Genomic DNA, 17,728 nt, shown 5'->3' on the forward strand with positions numbered 1-17,728 from the left:
GTGGCTAATGAATAGGGTTTATAAGCTAGCTGACCTTTATTAAAATGCACAGCAGCAGAGCATCGCTAACCCCGGAGGGTTCCCAGGACAAGCAGTGTTCTAAAGGTAGCATGCATTACAACCCTGTACACGCTCTCTTCTGATCCCAGCCTAGTCAATCACACACGACACATAGTACAGTACTGGGACAGATCTACTGAGAATACTCCTAATGCACAGACAGACATGTTAACAATGGGAAATCGAAAGTCTTTGCCTCATTTCAGAGGTAATGTATCCGTTTTATTATCAAGCATAAAGACAATGAGTCAATGGACAGCTGCGTGATGTTTTGCATTAAACCGGAATAAATGCAGACGTGATTTTTAATGCAGAGACAATCAGTGTGTTGTATTTAATAGGGGAAAAATGGAGCTCAACTGACAATTATTTCTCAGATGAATGGAGATTAGATAAGTTGTTGAATTTTGTTTGAATTGCGTGATTTGGGGACATTTTGATGGAAGGCTCTGCAGAAGTGAGCAGAGAATATTTTCGCTCTTTTGTTTGCTTTTTATGCTGTCAATCAATGAAGCCCTCACACAGGAAAAAAGAGAAATGGCACATGAATGCTAGGGTCGTGGTGCCTTACAATTTGGCGGTTTCAAGTTGTGCAATTTTCCCCAAGCAATTTGCTACCATTGTAGAAATTAATTAAAGAAAAAATCCCTGTGAATACCTTTTGATCAAAAGAACTATTAGGCTAGGTCCTTTATGCTATTCTTTTTTTCCCCATGGCTTCACATTAAAATGTCAGTTTACTAATTTGAAGTCTTGCAGGCTTGCTTATTGGCTGAACCATAGGTGGTGTGAGAGCTGTTATTAGTGCTTTTGGACAGAGGGCGAGATGAATTTTAAAAAGGCTGGACTTGACTTGACACAACGGTGTGCTAAGAGGTAATCACGACCCGAGTTGCTGCGCAATTTCCTTCTTCGTGGTGAGCAATCAGAGAGGCTAAAGAATTGATTTGGTCTGACCAGAGCAACATTTCGTGGAGAATTAGGTGCAGCTCCAGGCACAATATAGACTCTGACCTGTGATCGAGGCTTCTGGACAACAAATCGCTCGAGTTACCGGGGGAAGAAGAAATCAGATTTGCTCTGAATTCTCCCACCAAGAGAGAGGAGGCTGGGAACTTGATTAAAAACCCTGCATGATCTTTGGACTCAGAATCATCCCAGAATCCTTGCAGGATTATGCGTTTCACCAGCCTGGATATTGGTGCCATAAAAACCATACTGTGTGTCGGTGTAAAGCAGAAAACCAATATACACCCCACATGAGATGAAATCTAGGCTGTTCACTTAAAACATCCATTCCACCATGTATCCCATGTTTTGCTCCGTAGCTTTAACATTGACAGCGGTTAATATAGAGCTTGTAAGAGAGATTGAGTGAGGGTGTTGTGACTTGACAATGATTGGTTCTTTGGCTTCATCCAGATGTCGCCATCTTTTCAGACTTTTTTTTTTTTCAGATGAAGTGAGAAATTTGGATGAGAAAATATTTGACATCACAAAATTTAAAGAAATACTTAAAAACAGGAGATTACATACTGTAACCCCATGACGTTTCAGGAATGCAGATGAAGTGCCTCTTCAGGCTTTCATTAAGCTCCAACCATGCCGACAATGTGAGGGGGAAATTACCAAATGCTGGCAAAAATGTCACTCTACGGTGATAGGCTGATTATTATGTCACTGTTAATTTGATAATGCCTAGCGACCATGTGCAATGATGTGTTTTTGTAAGTTAGCATCACCCTTATTCGTTCGACAAAAACCCAATAGATTTTTTCCATTGGCTTTTGGATTACTGCAGAAAATAAACTCTGTGGCAAACAAAAAGTTTATTCTTACACCTTTAGTCCATCATGTTAATCTTCACAAATGATCTTTGAATTTTGAAGCCTAAATACAATCGGCAGAAATAAAAATTTAAACATAGGCAGTAAACGAACTACACCACGGTCACATGACTTCAGTGCCACCAGCATTGAGCTTTCAACAACTTGTATTTAAAAACATTTTCCCTGAAAGTTTGAGTTAGAATAGTTTTCAAGAGTGTGATTTATAAACACAACGAGGCTGTGAAAGCATACTAGCGAGTAGATGAGTTTACCTGTTCGATGAGATGACATTTAATGATATCTGATATCTGACCCTGATATCCTCTGTAGTCCCATTGTTAGTAACCACCTTGTCAAGACAAGCAAACACAGTAATAAGAGAAGTGCTAAAATCATTACTCGTTTCTGGGTTTTGGCAAAAATACGTCATCCCTGCAGCAAATCAGCCTAAACGAGTCAAACTGCAGTAGATATGTTATTTATTGAAAAAATAACCCACCAACTTGGAAACGTTGAATGTTAAAGCTACGCTATCGTATACTGGGCTCTCTAGTGCCATCTGTGGTTGAAATTACAATTGCAGTAGATTAACAATAAATCCATTTCTGCATCATGTCTGCTGCTTCAATTCAAATTCGGGAATTTAATTCAATCCTCTGTGGTCGTACCTCCAATATCAACAGGATTATAGAATCAGTTGCTTGTTGAATCAGTGTTGTTCTATGAACACAGAAACTGTGTAAACATCAAATTACCACGAATTTAGATTGGACGGAAAAAAAAAAACAGAGATGGCAACCGCCACATAACTGCCTCAAATCAACAGTATATTGTAGCATTGACAACTGTTGACGTTAACATAGCTTTCGTTTGTTGCCGTTGTCCCTGTGGCCTGCCTTTAAGTTCAGAGCTCATGTTTGTGGCTGTTTTTATCCTCGTGCTTGTCGGGTAATCCTGACTCGCTGTGTTCGTTTCCCCCTCTCCTTTGCACTGGGCGCACGAGCAGTGAACGGTGGCTGGTCCACGTGGGCCACATGGTCGGCCTGCAGTGCTGTCTGTGGTCGGGGGTGGCAGAAGAGGAGCCGGAGTTGCACCAACCCCACTCCCCTGAACGGCGGGACGTCCTGCGAGGGCCAGAGCGTCCAGAAAAGTGCCTGCACTGCCACCTGTCCAGGTAACGTCCACCGGGCGTCGCTCACTGCAGAGTAGAGCTAGTTTAGCATTAGCGCACAGACCCTTGCACGGTCCCCTTGCTCTAATGGCACCAATAGCTCCCTCTCTGTAGGACGGCTAGCTTGATTGGCATTAGCTTTTTTGTGCTTAAGCAAAACATTCTCATGTTGTTGTTTTTTTTTTTTTTTTGCTTTTGAAATCCATTGAATTATTCATAGCTAAAGCAGTGCTTGTGTCTCCATTCTGGCCATCATGTTTCTTTCAGATTTTTTCGTGCTCTGTGCTGCTTTCGCTTTTGCTGCATGAGGTCCTTTTTTTATTGTTCGGTTGTAAACAGGGTCCAAAATTAACTTGCCTGCCAGTGCTCAAAATATATATTTTGTCCCTATAATGATATTTAGCTGTTCCCCTTGTATTTACATTGTGATGTACAGTTGGTAGTTGAATGTAAAGATTATTCAGCCTTTTAAATTCCAATTAAATTCCTAAATTTGAATTAAGGCGGAAAACAGGATGCAGAATTTTTTACTTTGTTTTTAATGTATTCCAGAATTTCCAGTATCATTAATCCAGTCTTCAGTGTCACGTGATCCTTCAGACATCATTCTAATATGTTGATTTGGATTCTATGAGTAGAGAGTTCATAACAATGCAAATGCCATTTTTGATCAATTTATTGCATCCTTACTGAATAAAAGTATTAATTGCTTCCAAAAAAATCATACAATTTAAAAAAAAAAATGCTGAGGATTGTAACAGATAATTATATATTTAATAAATGTACTTTTCAGATTTTTTTGTTTTAACAAATTACAAACCAACTTCCTGTGGGAGGTTGCAAATTCATTAAGCTAATTTTTAATTTGTGAGTGTTCATTTTAGACCCTGGTTCTAAGCTCAAAGAAAAGAAAGAAAACTTTTACACAGAGTCAGACAGTGATATTTACTCTTCTGCGCATCTCATAAAAACAAGGATTTGCAAATTATTTGATGCTAGTGAGCTACGTTAGTGCTCAAGAAGTTTCCCTGACCTCCACTATTGCTACTAGAACTTTCAAGGGTTGAGAGTGAACAGATTGAAAGGAAGAGGAAGCAGGGAAGCAACACGGCTGCTTTTCCTCAGTGTTTATCGATCGCTTGCAGTTTGAAATGAAAGTCAGGCCGCTTCATTTACAGGCTGACATTAGACTCAGGTAGATGGGGGAAGGGGTTCTCTTGATTACTGCGATAGGCCCGTGAGTGGATTTCAGCAGGGACAGAAATGGCATTATGCAGGCGCTGCAGACTAGCGGAAAATATCCACGCTTGGTAAACAGGAGAGGAAATCGAAGCTTTTGTCAGCTGCAGCTCGTCTCCCTCGCTCACCCCCTCTCTTCCTCCACTCCTCCTGTGAGAGGGTTTATCTACTTAAACCAATCTCCTGTTTCATTACAAAGCAACCAGTGAAATTGAATAAGACGCCACCTTTACGCTGCTCTGTAAGTAACGTGCTCTCAAAATATGGTGTTTTGATGAGCAGAAACTCAAAGCATGTGGGAATGCTTCTGACGGAGCTCTGTAGGGATGGATTTCACATGATTACGACCCAAATAATATTTCCGTGAGGAAGACAAGAGACAGAGAAGGAAATAAAGCTATGAACACTGTTAAAGAGAAACACTGAAAGTAGGATTTTGTTTTTATGGGAAAACAGCGAGAGTTTGACAGCTATTCGGAAAATTGGTCGGTCAATAATTGTTTTCATTATTCAGACATTTCACATTTTCATTCAAACAATATATACATAGAGGCGTATAATACAGATAGTTCAGAAAATAAAATTCTGATTGGATGAGCCACATTTGAAGCCATAGTAAAATGACTGCACCAAGTTCCTGTCATTCCTGCGTCACACATCAGTCTTTCGTGTTCAGTTGCTTGTCGCTGTAAACTTAGTACAGAGAGAGGGAGGAAGAAAAAAAGCAGGGAAAAATAAATAAATAAAAATAGCAAGAAATGAGGTTCACAGTTGCAAGGGTTTTTTTTGATAAGAGTCATGCTGAGCGAGCGAGTTGGACGTTGTTCCTGTGGTGGCTTTATTCCCCTCCTGTTTCTCGCACTCCGACCGATTAATCCTGACATGGGTCGCAGCGAGGGAGCCACGGTGTCCTAGCCAAAGATGACTTAGTTGTGTTCCCAATCAAAAACGGGCACTTGCTTGCTTTAGCATGCTCACCAGAGGACCCCAAATCCTGTCAGCGAGAGAAAAGAAGGAGAGAGAATGACCATCCCGTTCCATTTATCACCATACAAAGACACGCACGGACAACTGCGGGCCCTAAAAATTACATCTGAGACTTCATCCCGATTTATCAAAACGTGACTTCTGACTGCAGGAGGTATAAATCATCATTTACTGACTAGCTGCAGGTAGAGGCACAGTGTTCCCAGAGCACAGTCAGACAGCAGGAGACAGAAAGAGAAACAGCAGAGCTTTGATAAACGACTCTGTATGTGAACATAGTCCATCGCCGCTGTTCCACTGATCCTCAGGACAGGGCGACTTTAAAGGACGTGACGAGATTCTTTGTGTAATGCGGCGAGCATGCGATGCCATGTGAATGCTGATGAAGCTGAATTCTTTTTGTAATGCGAATAGGTTGGAATAATATTTCCAAGGCACTCAAAATGCTATCCTCAGTCACAAGGCTGCAGAACCAATCGAAATAAAATAATCTGATTATTAACCACAGACACAAACACACACACACACATATATATATATATAATACTCTAACCACACATACAGACAGTGTTTTCAGTCTCAGAAGAGTTATTATTATTATATTAAAATGCCATATAATGATAATAATAATATATTGAATTATATCATTTTACCATACACTACATTTTTATGCATAATTTATTAACCCATTTAACTTTAATATAGTATTGTAATATACTGAATATTTGTTGTTAACAGTGCTGAATTATTATTATTATTATTATTATTATTATATTTTAGTATTGTTATATTATATAATAGTACATTACAATAGTATAATCTAATTAAATTTAACTAGGTTTTTGAAATTAAATAATAATAATAATTTGTTACATTTTTATAGCGCTTTTCTGGGTACTCAAAGCGCTGTACATAGAAGAAGGGGAATCTACTCAACAACCACTAATGTGCAGCATCCACCTGGATGATGCAATGGTAGCCATAGTGCTCCAGAACGCCCACCACACGCCAGCTTACTGGTGAAGAAGAGACAGTGATGAAGACAGTTTATATGGGGATGATTAGGAGGCCATGATGGACAGGGGCCAATGGGCAAATTTGGCCAGGATGCCGGGGTTAAACCCTTACTCTTTTTTTTCCGAAGGACATCCTGGGATTTTTAATGACCACAGAGAGTCAGGACCTCGGTTTAACGTCTCATCCGAAGGACGGTGCTTTTTTTGAGAGTATAGTGTCCCCATCACTTTACTGGGGTGTTGGGATGCACACAGACCACAGGGTGAGCGCCCCCTGCTGGCCTCACTAACATCTCTTCCAGCAGCAACCTGGTTTTCCCAGGAGGTCTCCCATCCAGGTACTGACCAGGCTCAACCCTGCTTAGCTTCAGTGGGCAACCAGTCTTGGGCTACAGGGTGATATGGCTGCTGGCTCAATGATGCATACTGTACATTACAATAGAAAATGTAGTGTACTGTGTAGTCAAATTAAATAATTAAATGTATTAGTAGTAGTAGTAGTAGTTGTATAATCTCTTTGTGCAATTTTTTGTTGTTGTTAGGATTTGGGTAAATAACAGTACAATTTATTATAATAATTTGTATTATTATTATTTTTTTAACTATCATAACTAATGTATATCAAAAAGACTGCACTTGCAAGTCTAAGGACAGCATGAATGCAGAAAGAGCCCTTGATGTGCAAGTCTTTCTATTGCCAGCAAAGCATGGGCAAAACATGACTTAATTGGACATTTTAGTGTTTCGCACGCCATATTCAGCATGTTTGATTGTGATTGCATGCCTTTTTATACGTAAAGCAAAATATAAAATGTTATACATTTATCATATTTATTCCAGCTTAAATCTGTACATATACTCCGATTTCCACACCAAAACCAAATGGTACAGCCCTTCTGAGTCCAGTTCTGAATCTGCGGACTAATCCGCATGATGTGCTGGCTTACCATTTCTTCCTTTCTCTCTCCTTCCTTTCTCTCGTGGAAAATTATTACCATAGTCTCAAGAATCAATAGTACTTTGGTTTTTTTTTTCTTCCTTCAAATCTTTTCAAAAGGAACACATCAGTAACTTAACACAATTGGCCAATCAACTGGATGAGTTCAGCTATGAAGAGTCTAATGTAATAAGTGGGCTTTAAAGGGCTAATTGACCCTGATGAGCCTCTTTTACTGGCTCTTGTTGAATCATTGGCTGGTTAGACCTTTAGCACGGTGAAGAGGCTGCTTCATCTAATCCAGACACGTCAGAGACGTCATACGACATCAACCAGCACACAGACAACCCTCACCTATGACTGGAGAGCCTTGTGAATTGAATGGTCTCTGAGGAGAGACATCTTCCCTTTTCAGTAGCCTAACTCTTTTCTGTTTCAAGTTCTTTTAAAGGGGGGGGTGAAATGCTCATTTTCACTCAATCTCCTGTTAATCTTGAGTACCTATAGAGTAATATTGCATCCTTCATATCTCCAAAAAGTCTTTTGTTTTATTATATTTTTAATTGAAAGATTGGCTGTACCGAGTCTTTCCGGAAAAAAACGAGCGGCTGGGGGCGGGCCCTGTGGGCGAAGCTAAAGCTGTGCTAACGCGCCGAGCTAACAACACACAGAGACATTTGTTCAACAGTTTTACTCACCGTTCCAACGCACGACCGCAAACCTTTATCATTGTGACTGCTCGATCCTTAAGCATTAGACGATCTGGGCTTTGTTTATAAAACAATCATCGTCGAAATGCAGGGAACAACAGTCTTACACAACTCCGTTTATGCTCAGGAAAACAAACTCCATCCACGGGTGCCTTAACGCTGGGTTTTTTGGGAATCTGTGCAGGGTTATCTTGCCCTGGCAACCAAAAACACACTTCTTTGGTGACATTGACTTCCCAAAAGCCGGGCAGGGCGCTTTGATGGCGAACTGCTTTCACTCTCTTGCTCTGTTTTACGAGTGCGCGCGCGCCCGCGATCTTACCGGAGAAGTGCCCTTAGGACCCATATAAGGAAATTCCGCCCTCTCTTACGTCAGACAGAGCCATACTCGAAAAAAACTTTCCGAAACTTGTGACAAACCGGAAGGACAATTTTTGGCACAGAAATACTCCTTCAAACGTATAACTTAACTTTTGAAACTTTGACCATGTTTAGCATGGGAATCCAACTCTTTAACAGTGTAAAAAAACTCAGTATGCATGAAACAGTAATTCACCCCCCCTTTAAAGAACAGAGCAAGTGCTGATTAATTTGGATTTGGAACAAAACAGAAGTTAACATCACAAAAACCATTTTTCAATCTTTCACTGATGCGTTATCATTAGTCTGATGCATTCAGCGTGGAACCATGGCAGTGTCTTAACTGATGGAGAACAAACAGATCTTCCAGCTTACGTTGCAGTATGTTTTCAGTACTCGGAGCAAATGTTTTTCTCTTCCCTGGATGCTAGCCTATTCTGCTGAACTTTATCTCTTAGCATTTCCTTCCCTCTTGAAGTTTTTTTAACAGATAAAATGTTGGCCTATATAAATATGAATTAGGTTTGGATAAAGGTTCAGTGCCAGGAAATAAAAAATCTCGTTCCCCCACCCGTTATGTGCTAGTCTTTGCTCCTGTTGGTTCGTTTCCTGCTTCCTCTGGTTTCTTTTTCACTCTTATGACTTTCTGTTAGCCTTGAATCTGCTTAAAACTAGAACTACACAATATTACAAAAATGTTACATCTTGTAAAAATCATATATTTTTTTCTGCCTTGTGATGATGACATTTGAGAGATACATTATAGTAAATTTTATACTTTTTTGTTTAGCTGAGAAACAGCTTTTTCTTTACTTGAAACAGCCATTGTTGCCAAAAATCAAGTTAAAAATACTATATATATATATATATATATATATATATATAGTAAACAAAATGTAAACATTTTGTAGAATTAATGTCCCCATGAAATCAAAATTTAAGGCTTTTAGTATGAATATGTTAGCCTTACTGTTACCTAAAAGCTAGTGTGCTCCAAAACAATGATAAAATTTGCATTTAGAAGATATACGCTTTCAAAACTTAGTCTCTCACTTCCACCAATATGGATCAATGATTTTGATGAGATCACTCTGCACTTAAGCTTCTCTTCAGATTTTCTGTCCTATCAAATGCTCTCTAGAATCTAAAGCGTCCCCCCCCTACATTATAAATAGATGCTGAAGCTGCGGCTAAAATCAGTCACTTGTTCACACATTTACTATTTTCTACATGGTGAATAGCACATAGTGCACTATAGGGGATAGGGAAAGATTCAGACAGTGTAAATATGTTTCCAGAGACATGATAGCCAGTCGGCACAGACCACAAAACGTATCTGACCCATTTGAATTCTGCACAGAATTCTATATTTTAACCGATATGGAAGACATTAGGAGAAACAGTTAGAGATTAGGAGGAAACTGCAGCTTTATCGAGCTCAAAGGCTCTGGTCATGCTGTGATAAACTGAACACTATTATCTATTTTAAAAAAAGGGAAAGAGCTGTTCGATATGTCCCGCCCTGTCTTCCTGTTTCATTGGAAATTATGTCAACACATTGAGTAATGCTGTGTGTTTCAAGGCACTTTAGGACTTTAAACTTCCATTGCTAACTTGAATACAGTACGCCAGGGCTGTATTTGGGAAGTTAATGAAGTAACAAGAAGGCTGTAATAGTCATCCTCAAAGTGGTAAGCTGTGAGCCTAGGAGGTCTTTATGAAACATAATGGCCATATATATAAGGTGCACTGAAATCTTTGCGATGACACGTTGCATCAACGTAAATATAACTATTATAGTAGTTTTGATATATTGCCCAGTCCTACTTAAAACTTGATGTTTGCATAGCAGTTTATTGTCATGAAGCTGTAAATCCAGGACATTTCAATATTGTGCCTGGCTCTTTACAAAGGTGCAAGACTGCTAATTTTTTTTCTGAAGGTGGTTTGCTTAACTTGCTTTTGGTGTGAAAATAGCCTCTTTTTTTGGCAAGCTTCAACCAAGAAATATATTCCATGAAGTAAACTTCTCAATAACATGCTTTCCTGAATTCCAAAACCCTTTTAGAACCCTGTATTCAAAGACCTAATTTCGTTTTGTGTTTGTTGCATGATGCACTTGAATCCAAGATAGGCAGCAGATTATGATGACATCATTCTGACCCTGCCCACTCTGGCTCAGAGCCCATGAATCACCTGTAATCTTGTTGTCTCAGTTTTATTGAACATGGAATGTTTAGGTCCAGGTGAGATTACAGATGTGAGTGTTGTTGATTCTGTCTCATCCCCGCTGATCTGAAAGGTAATTGTGTGACTCTCCCGCTCGGTTCCTCCTTCCTGCTCAAGGACGAGGCAGCTGGAGGTGTCCAGCATCGGCCATTGTGATTTTGAGCAACGGCGATTTGAAATGGGGCTTCCTGCAGGCCTTTTAAAGAGCAGTTTGACGCCTTTTAGATGTGCCCTTGACAAGATGTCCAAATAGACCTGCCACTGCGTTATTGTGTTACAGGCACCCTGGCACAACACACACACACACACACACACACACACACAAAGATATTATCTTTGGAAATCAAAGATAATATCTTAACGGCAGGGAGTCTGGAATGGACAATTATTTGTCTGGCTTCGGTTCCTTATTAGTGCATACTTCACTCATGTTAAGCAGGTTTAAGATTTTTGATTATTTTGAAGGGGAAATTGGCCATCACTGTCTATTTTTCTGCTTCTCTCATTTCATTACTTGTTTAAAGTCGACATGAATAAACTTAATAAACGTCCCTTGTCTTATTTTGCACAAACGGTGCATGTTATTATGAAGAAATTTTTTTTTGTCATCAACAACTTGCAGTGCCTCTAAAATTAATTTATTTTTAGGCTGATGTGACTTATGGAAGGCTCATTAATGTTAAGTACTTTTCAAAAAGCTGTTTAAGCAGTGTTCAAGACTACTGTTGGAGGTCTACACAACAATTTAAAGGGTTAGTTTACCCAAAAATAAAAGACCATTTAATACAATTCGATGCAATAAAGTTCACTGGTTTGGTTGATGTTCAAAGGTGAACTTTGACCTTTAGCTTCAACACCACTCTCCCTGCCAAATGTTTGATCAGAGTACCCTTAAAAGAAACCCAGGCTCGTTGGAAAAGCGTGCCTCTAGCTACATTTTTGCAAAAGTACATATACATGGAATTGGATGATGTTTCCAGCTGAAATGAACACTAGAGACAGTAAAACAACTTTTACAAACAAACTTTTATTCCTCCTTGGGCAATATGTTATGACCTCAAAATACTTTTTCCAAAACGTATCCAATTTGACTTTTGTATCACCAGCTCCATGTGTATGGCTTTTCTGATGTTGTAAATTGTCTCAGTTGCTCACCTGGTACAACCTAATACTTGCAATGCGGAGCGATCAGGGATCCAGTAGTCCAGTGAAACGCGAATCATGATAAAAAAGATCAAAGACTTGTAGAAGCAAGCTACGTAAATTGCCATAGATGCTTCAGCAAGTGCGTTTTTCTCTCACGTTTGCTAGCCAATTATTAATTTTTTAATTTTCAAACATGATAGAGCGTTACCTTTTAGCGGCACTCATAAGACATTTCATTTCCAAACTGCTGAGATTTGTACAGCAACCAACATGATACTTTGCCAGGATAGAACTGAACGAACTTTTAGCGACACTCACTGGACATTTCACTTTGAAAGTATCGTGAAACATGCTAGAGGCAACCTAATATTATGTATGTCACCACATGAAATGATGCCACAAACACAAGAAAAACACAAGTGGAAGTATTCCTTCACAATTGTCTACAGACTTAAATGGTACAGAATGTCCAATTTTCATGATCCAATCAATTCCCAAGGGATTAAATGAAGTCCCACTTATCTTTTACGAATCCTTTTTATTTCAAAATGTAACGTTATCAAAGTCAAATGGGTTGAGAATGGCGTTTCATGTTGACTCTGTCTATTGCTGCTAGTGATTTATCTGCAATTCATTTCTTCTCAAATAAGTCAAGAGAGTTCCTCTCAGTCGCTTTGTGCAGTTTTTTAGAGAGAAGAAAGAGTCTTTTCTCCATCACATAGCTGTTGATCTCTCATCACCTGTCTTTTAAAATTAATGCAGAGAATCAGAGACATACACAATTCTTATTGTAATGTATTCATTATCATTAAATTCCCTGTTCAGAGTAGTGTGATTATATAAGCCTGTCTCGCACGCAAATGAGTCCACTCAATGGCAAACAAGGACAATTATTTTATTTCTTCGCCACTCTCCCTGACAAATGTTTGATCAAAAGCTGTGTCAGCATCTCTTTTAGATGCGCTCCACACGTTCTTTGTTAGTACAAATATCATTCGCCATTGCTTACTAATCTCACTGCATATTTAAAAATGAAAAACCCACTCTCGTCTGGCAGGCTACGACTAACTGTCGTCTTTATTCACAGCCATTTATGATGGCTGACTTTTCATATTTCTAATCACTAAGGCACGCAAGTGCTTTATTAGCTGGTTGTTTGGCCGAGCGGTAACCCAGGGTCTGGTTAGTAGAGCAAAACTGCACAGTGAATATGCTATAAAGCCAGGGGTGAATGAACAGCCCAGCGTGTCTGATCTTGGGTCTGTCAAATGGAGTCATCAGTAACTCTGTATCTGTATCCAACTGTATCCAAGTACCATAATTCACCCCCTGCTCTTGGTCCTGTGAGGGCACAGCTCAGCATCCCTAGAGAGCTCATTACCAGAGCTGCTCACATTAGCCCTGTAGTAACCTTCCCAAACCTGGCACAACATCAGCCTGAATAAGACTTCCAAAATGGCCTCCGGTCCAGCTGACGAATAACGCGGGCCTGTGAGAATGAGAAATGGAAATAAAATGCGTCTTCCGTGGCTTGGGAGGAAATAGGACATTTGAGTGTTGTTTCACTAGGCACAAACACATACAGAATTTTCCACCTGCCTTTTATCCTTGAATGGGCTTTTCACACTTGAAATTGTAATCGGGATATTGTAAACATACTCTAACACTGTGGATGCTAAGCTCCTTTTTCATTCCACCCAGGCCATTTATGGAAGCCAAGTTGCACAAACGTGTTACGCATAGTTTTGAAGTCACAACCATGAGAATTTTTTTTATATATTGCTGCCCACATTGATATACTGTACAACCGTTCAGTATTCAGCAACTTGGCCAACCCAGATTAAGACCTTTTTGATTCAGGAAGGATGCATTAAATTGATCAGTGGCAGTGGCAGTAAAGACATTTATAATTTATAAAGTTAATATAGTTTAATATTAAGCAGCACAACTATTTTCAACATTGATGATCATGAGAGATGCTGATGATGCTGATATGCCATCACGGGAATAAATTGCATTTTAAAATATAGTAAATTAGAAAACAGTTATTTTAAATTGTAGTAATTTTTCACATTCTGGTTTTACTGTATTTAAAACAAATAAATGCATCCTTGGTAAGCACAACATTATTAAATCTCACTGTCCCCACATTTGTGAATGGGAGTGTATTCTTAAGGGCACAGCAGTAGAATAATCTTTAATCCCATAATGAAACTAAATTGCTTGCTACTGTACCTTTAAGACATCTATCCTTAGAGAGGGGGTAGAGAATGGTCTTGTAAAACAGAATTATGACTTCAGGGGGAAAAAATAAAATGCTACAAAAGTGTTGAAAAATGCATAGCTAAAAAGCTAAGAATAGTGTTTTCAAATGTGGTGGTTGATGTGCGTGCTTATGTAAAATCTTGCAGCTCCAGAGACAGCGCATCTGTATGTAGTTGAGTGTATCATGGAGAAAGGTGTTGCATACATCAGTATAGCAGCACTCGTATTGCATAAACCACATTATTTAATACACCTCAATATCAAAAACTCTGTATGTGTGTGATTGACATGAGCATAGGGCAGGAATGTGGAGTTTGTGCATGCATGATAGAGCAAATGGGTGTTGCTGAGATAAGTGAGTAAGCTAATTTAGAGATATTTATAGCTATCTATACCTAAATATCAAGGTGACTCTATCACCCTCTTGAGTAGTGAGTTAGTTACTGCACATTATGTATGTACAACAGTACTTTGTGCTGCTGCTTTGAGTTTAGTACATAAACATTCATTCTGCCATAATGTGTGATGGATTGCTAATTCTGTCTTGTGTGTGCATGTGTGTGTTCAGTGGATGGCGGTTGGAGTGAATGGAGTAAATGGTCGCCATGCGGAGCCGACTGCAGCATGTGGAGGAGTAGAGAATGTACCCAACCTACGCCTGGCACCGGTGGAAAGGAATGCCAGGGCCTGGATCTTCAGTCCCTCAACTGTACCAGCGAGCAGTGCCCTCAGAGTGAGTACCACCACCTCAGTCCTTTGATTAATCCATCGATTAAATGACAGACTTCCTTTATTGATCACACTAAATGTGATGTGAAGCCTGGGGTGCATCAGTGAGAGACCATTTACCGCTAGACAACGTGGGAAGAACGAAGAAAGGGCACCTTGGAGGTTGGAATTAACACATTTTGTTTAGTGTAGTGCAGGCAGGGTTTCTGTATCGTAGGTTGGTGTTTTTTTGCAGTAAGGTCACTTTTCCAGATCAAAGAATCTCGAGTTGTCCAAGGTCTTGATGGTCCCCTGGGTTCCGTTCTCTGTTTGTTTTCCAGCTCTTCCTCCCTCTCACAACCTTTCCCGTTCCTGTTGTTCTTCTGTTCTTTTAATGATGTTAAACCTCCCAGTCCTGCAGCCGCCGTTGCCATGGCACCACAGAAGCATCGACATCGGCGTCCTCGGTAACTGCAACGATATAGCTGTTACGATATAGCTGTTCTTCTGATGATCGCTTTTGATAATAGAGCATCTGGTGGCCGTTATCAACTGTTTCTGCAAGAAACGATTGGTTGAAACTAATGCCAGAGGGTAGATGGTGGAGAAGTTAATGCTTTCTGTTCTGTGTGGGTAGAAGAGCTTCTTGAGCAAAGGGTTTAATGTGCTTTCACAGCTCCAAAGTCTTTGTGCTAAATGAATACTAGAAAGCGAAGTGTTGCAACTAGAAAAATCCTGCTTGAAATATGACCTTTAAATCATGAATTGTTCTTTCTGGCCACTAAGTGATTTAAAATGCTAATTTGGAATTAATTGATTTATTAATGCGCTATAATTGTAATACACCATCGTTCAACAGTTTAGGGTTGGTAAGATTTTTAGTTTTTGTAAGATACTTGTGCTCACCAAGACTGCATTTATATGGTCAACAATGCAGTAAAAAGAATGTGAAAGATTACTTAGTAGTAATCTTTAGAATAAAATAAAGTAGAAGTAGAAGTGGTGATTGTAGTAGAAGTAGAAGTGGTGGTTGTAGTAGTAGTAGAAGTGGTGGTTGTAGTAGTGGTAGAAGTGGTGGTTGTAGTAGTAGTAGCAGTAGCAGTAGTAGCAGTAGTAGTAGTAGTAGTAGTAGTAGTAGAAGTAATAGTGGTGGTTGTAGTAGAAGTAGTAGTGGTGGTTGGAGTAGAAGTGGTAGTAGTAGTAGTAGTAGTAGTAGTAGTAGTAGTAGTAGTAGTAGTAGCAATACTGGTTGTAGTGGTTGTAGTAGAAGTGGTGGTAGTAGTAGTAGAAGTGGTTGTAGTAGTAGTGGTTGTAGTAGAAGTAGTAGAAGTAGAAGTGGTGGTGGTAGTAGTAGTAGTAGTAGTAGTAGTAGTAGTATAGTGGTGGTGGTTGTAGTAGTAGTAGTAGTAGTAGTAGTAGTAGTAGTAGTAGTAGTAGTAGTAGTAGTAGTAGTAGTAGTGGTTGTTGTAGTAGTAGTGGTTGTAGTAGTAGTGGTTGTAGTAGAAGTAAAAGTGGTGGTGGTAGTAGTAGTATAGTGGTGGTGGTGGTAGTAGTAGTAGTAGTAGTAGTAGTAGTAGTAGTAGTAGTAGTGGTGGTTGTAGTAGTAGTGGTTGTAGTAGAAGTAGTAGAAGTAGAAGTGGTGGTGGTAGTAGTAGTATAGTGGTGGTGGTAGTAGTAGTAGTAGTAGTAGTAGTAGTAGTAGTAGTGGTTGTAGTAGTAGTGGTTGTAGTAGAAGTAGTAGAAGTAGAAGTGGTGGTGGTGGTGGTAGTAGTAGTAGTAGTAGTATAGTGGTGGTGGTGGTAGTAGTAGTAGTAGTAGTAGTAGTAGTAGTAGTAGTAGTAGTAGTAGTGGTTGTAGTAGTAGTGGGTGTAGTAGTAGTAGTGGTTGTAGTAGAAGTAGAAGTGGTGGTGGTGGTGGTGGTAGTAGTAGTAGTAGTAGTAGTAGTAGTATAGTGGTGGTGGTGATGGTGGTAGTAGTAGTAGTAGTAGTAGTAGTAGTATAGTGGTGGTGGTGGTGGTAGTAGTAGTAGTAGTAGTAGTAATAATAATACTAGTCTGGTGGATTTTTTTTTTGGCAGGTTAAGACCGGATTTAGATTTTTTTAAATGTACTGTAAAGGAATGCCAATCCTTTGTTTAATAAAAATATAAAAATAATAATTGCATGAATATTTAAATCTGTTGCATTTCACTGGTGATTTTTTTTAAATGTACTGTAAGGGAATACTAATATTTTTTGTTTTAAAAGCTGTGACAATTATGAAAATATGACATGTTTTTGCTGAGTTTATTATGTAATACATTTCTCATAATGTAAAAATGATTACATTTTGAGCTCAAGATTTTATGTTGTGAGAAAATGATTACATTATGAACATTTTATTACAATAATAATGTAATACTTATTACATTATGGGCAGTTATTACAATATGAGTTGCTTCAATGCAAATCTTATTTAAGCTAATTTGATTATGAACATAATTAATAACGTTAAGTAACTTGAAGTGCTCGCACTGACTTGCACTGCATTATTATTATTTTATTTTTTTCACGTCACAGTTGAATTATTCACCCTGTCTGTCATTCAAAGCTCTTTGTGCAATATTAGCTGTGAAGAACCGCATTTAAAAGATCTCCCATAGAGAGAGCAGAACAACAGAAACGAGCTGCTCTTTTAATGTCTCGCCCTGTAATTTACCCACTGGTTATCATGAAACGCGGTGAGCCGAACATTTGTTGTTTATTAACAGTTGATTTGGGGCTGTTTCACTCGCAGCAGAAATCTGGGACTCGTCTTCACATGCGATTCCGTTTGATCTCGCTACGGCCACGACTGTTGCTGATACGAATCTTCAGGAAAGAAAAAGGGAGGCAGAATGTGTGCAAACACTCCCATTAGTATGTGCAGAAGTACAAGTCAAGAGTAAAGAGTTTGTATTCCTCATGCTGAGAGTCGATACAGTTCTAGAATCCTTAGCTTTTCAACCAAGGCCCACATGGTGGCATGTCCAATCATAGCATCATCTCAAACCACTCCAGCATATTTTGCAGCGTTGAGATCTTACGTGCAAA

The 17,728-nt window shown here is 39.2% G+C and overlaps 1 protein-coding gene across 1 annotated transcript in view; it reads left to right on the plus strand.

Annotated features, from left to right (window-relative positions):
• The window catches only part of unc5a (unc-5 netrin receptor A), a 183,618-nt gene that overhangs the window by 131,830 nt on the left and 34,060 nt on the right, over positions 1 to 17,728 (plus strand). The window contains exon 6 of the mRNA XM_081383127.1: positions 14,518 to 14,682. Within this exon, the coding sequence (XP_081239253.1) occupies positions 14,518 to 14,682 (165 nt within the window). The remainder of the gene's footprint in view (positions 1 to 14,517; positions 14,683 to 17,728) is intronic.

This window comes from Scardinius erythrophthalmus, assembly GCF_964197995.2.
Source record: "Scardinius erythrophthalmus genome assembly, chromosome: 13".
Lineage (NCBI taxonomy): Eukaryota > Metazoa > Chordata > Actinopteri > Cypriniformes > Leuciscidae > Scardinius > Scardinius erythrophthalmus.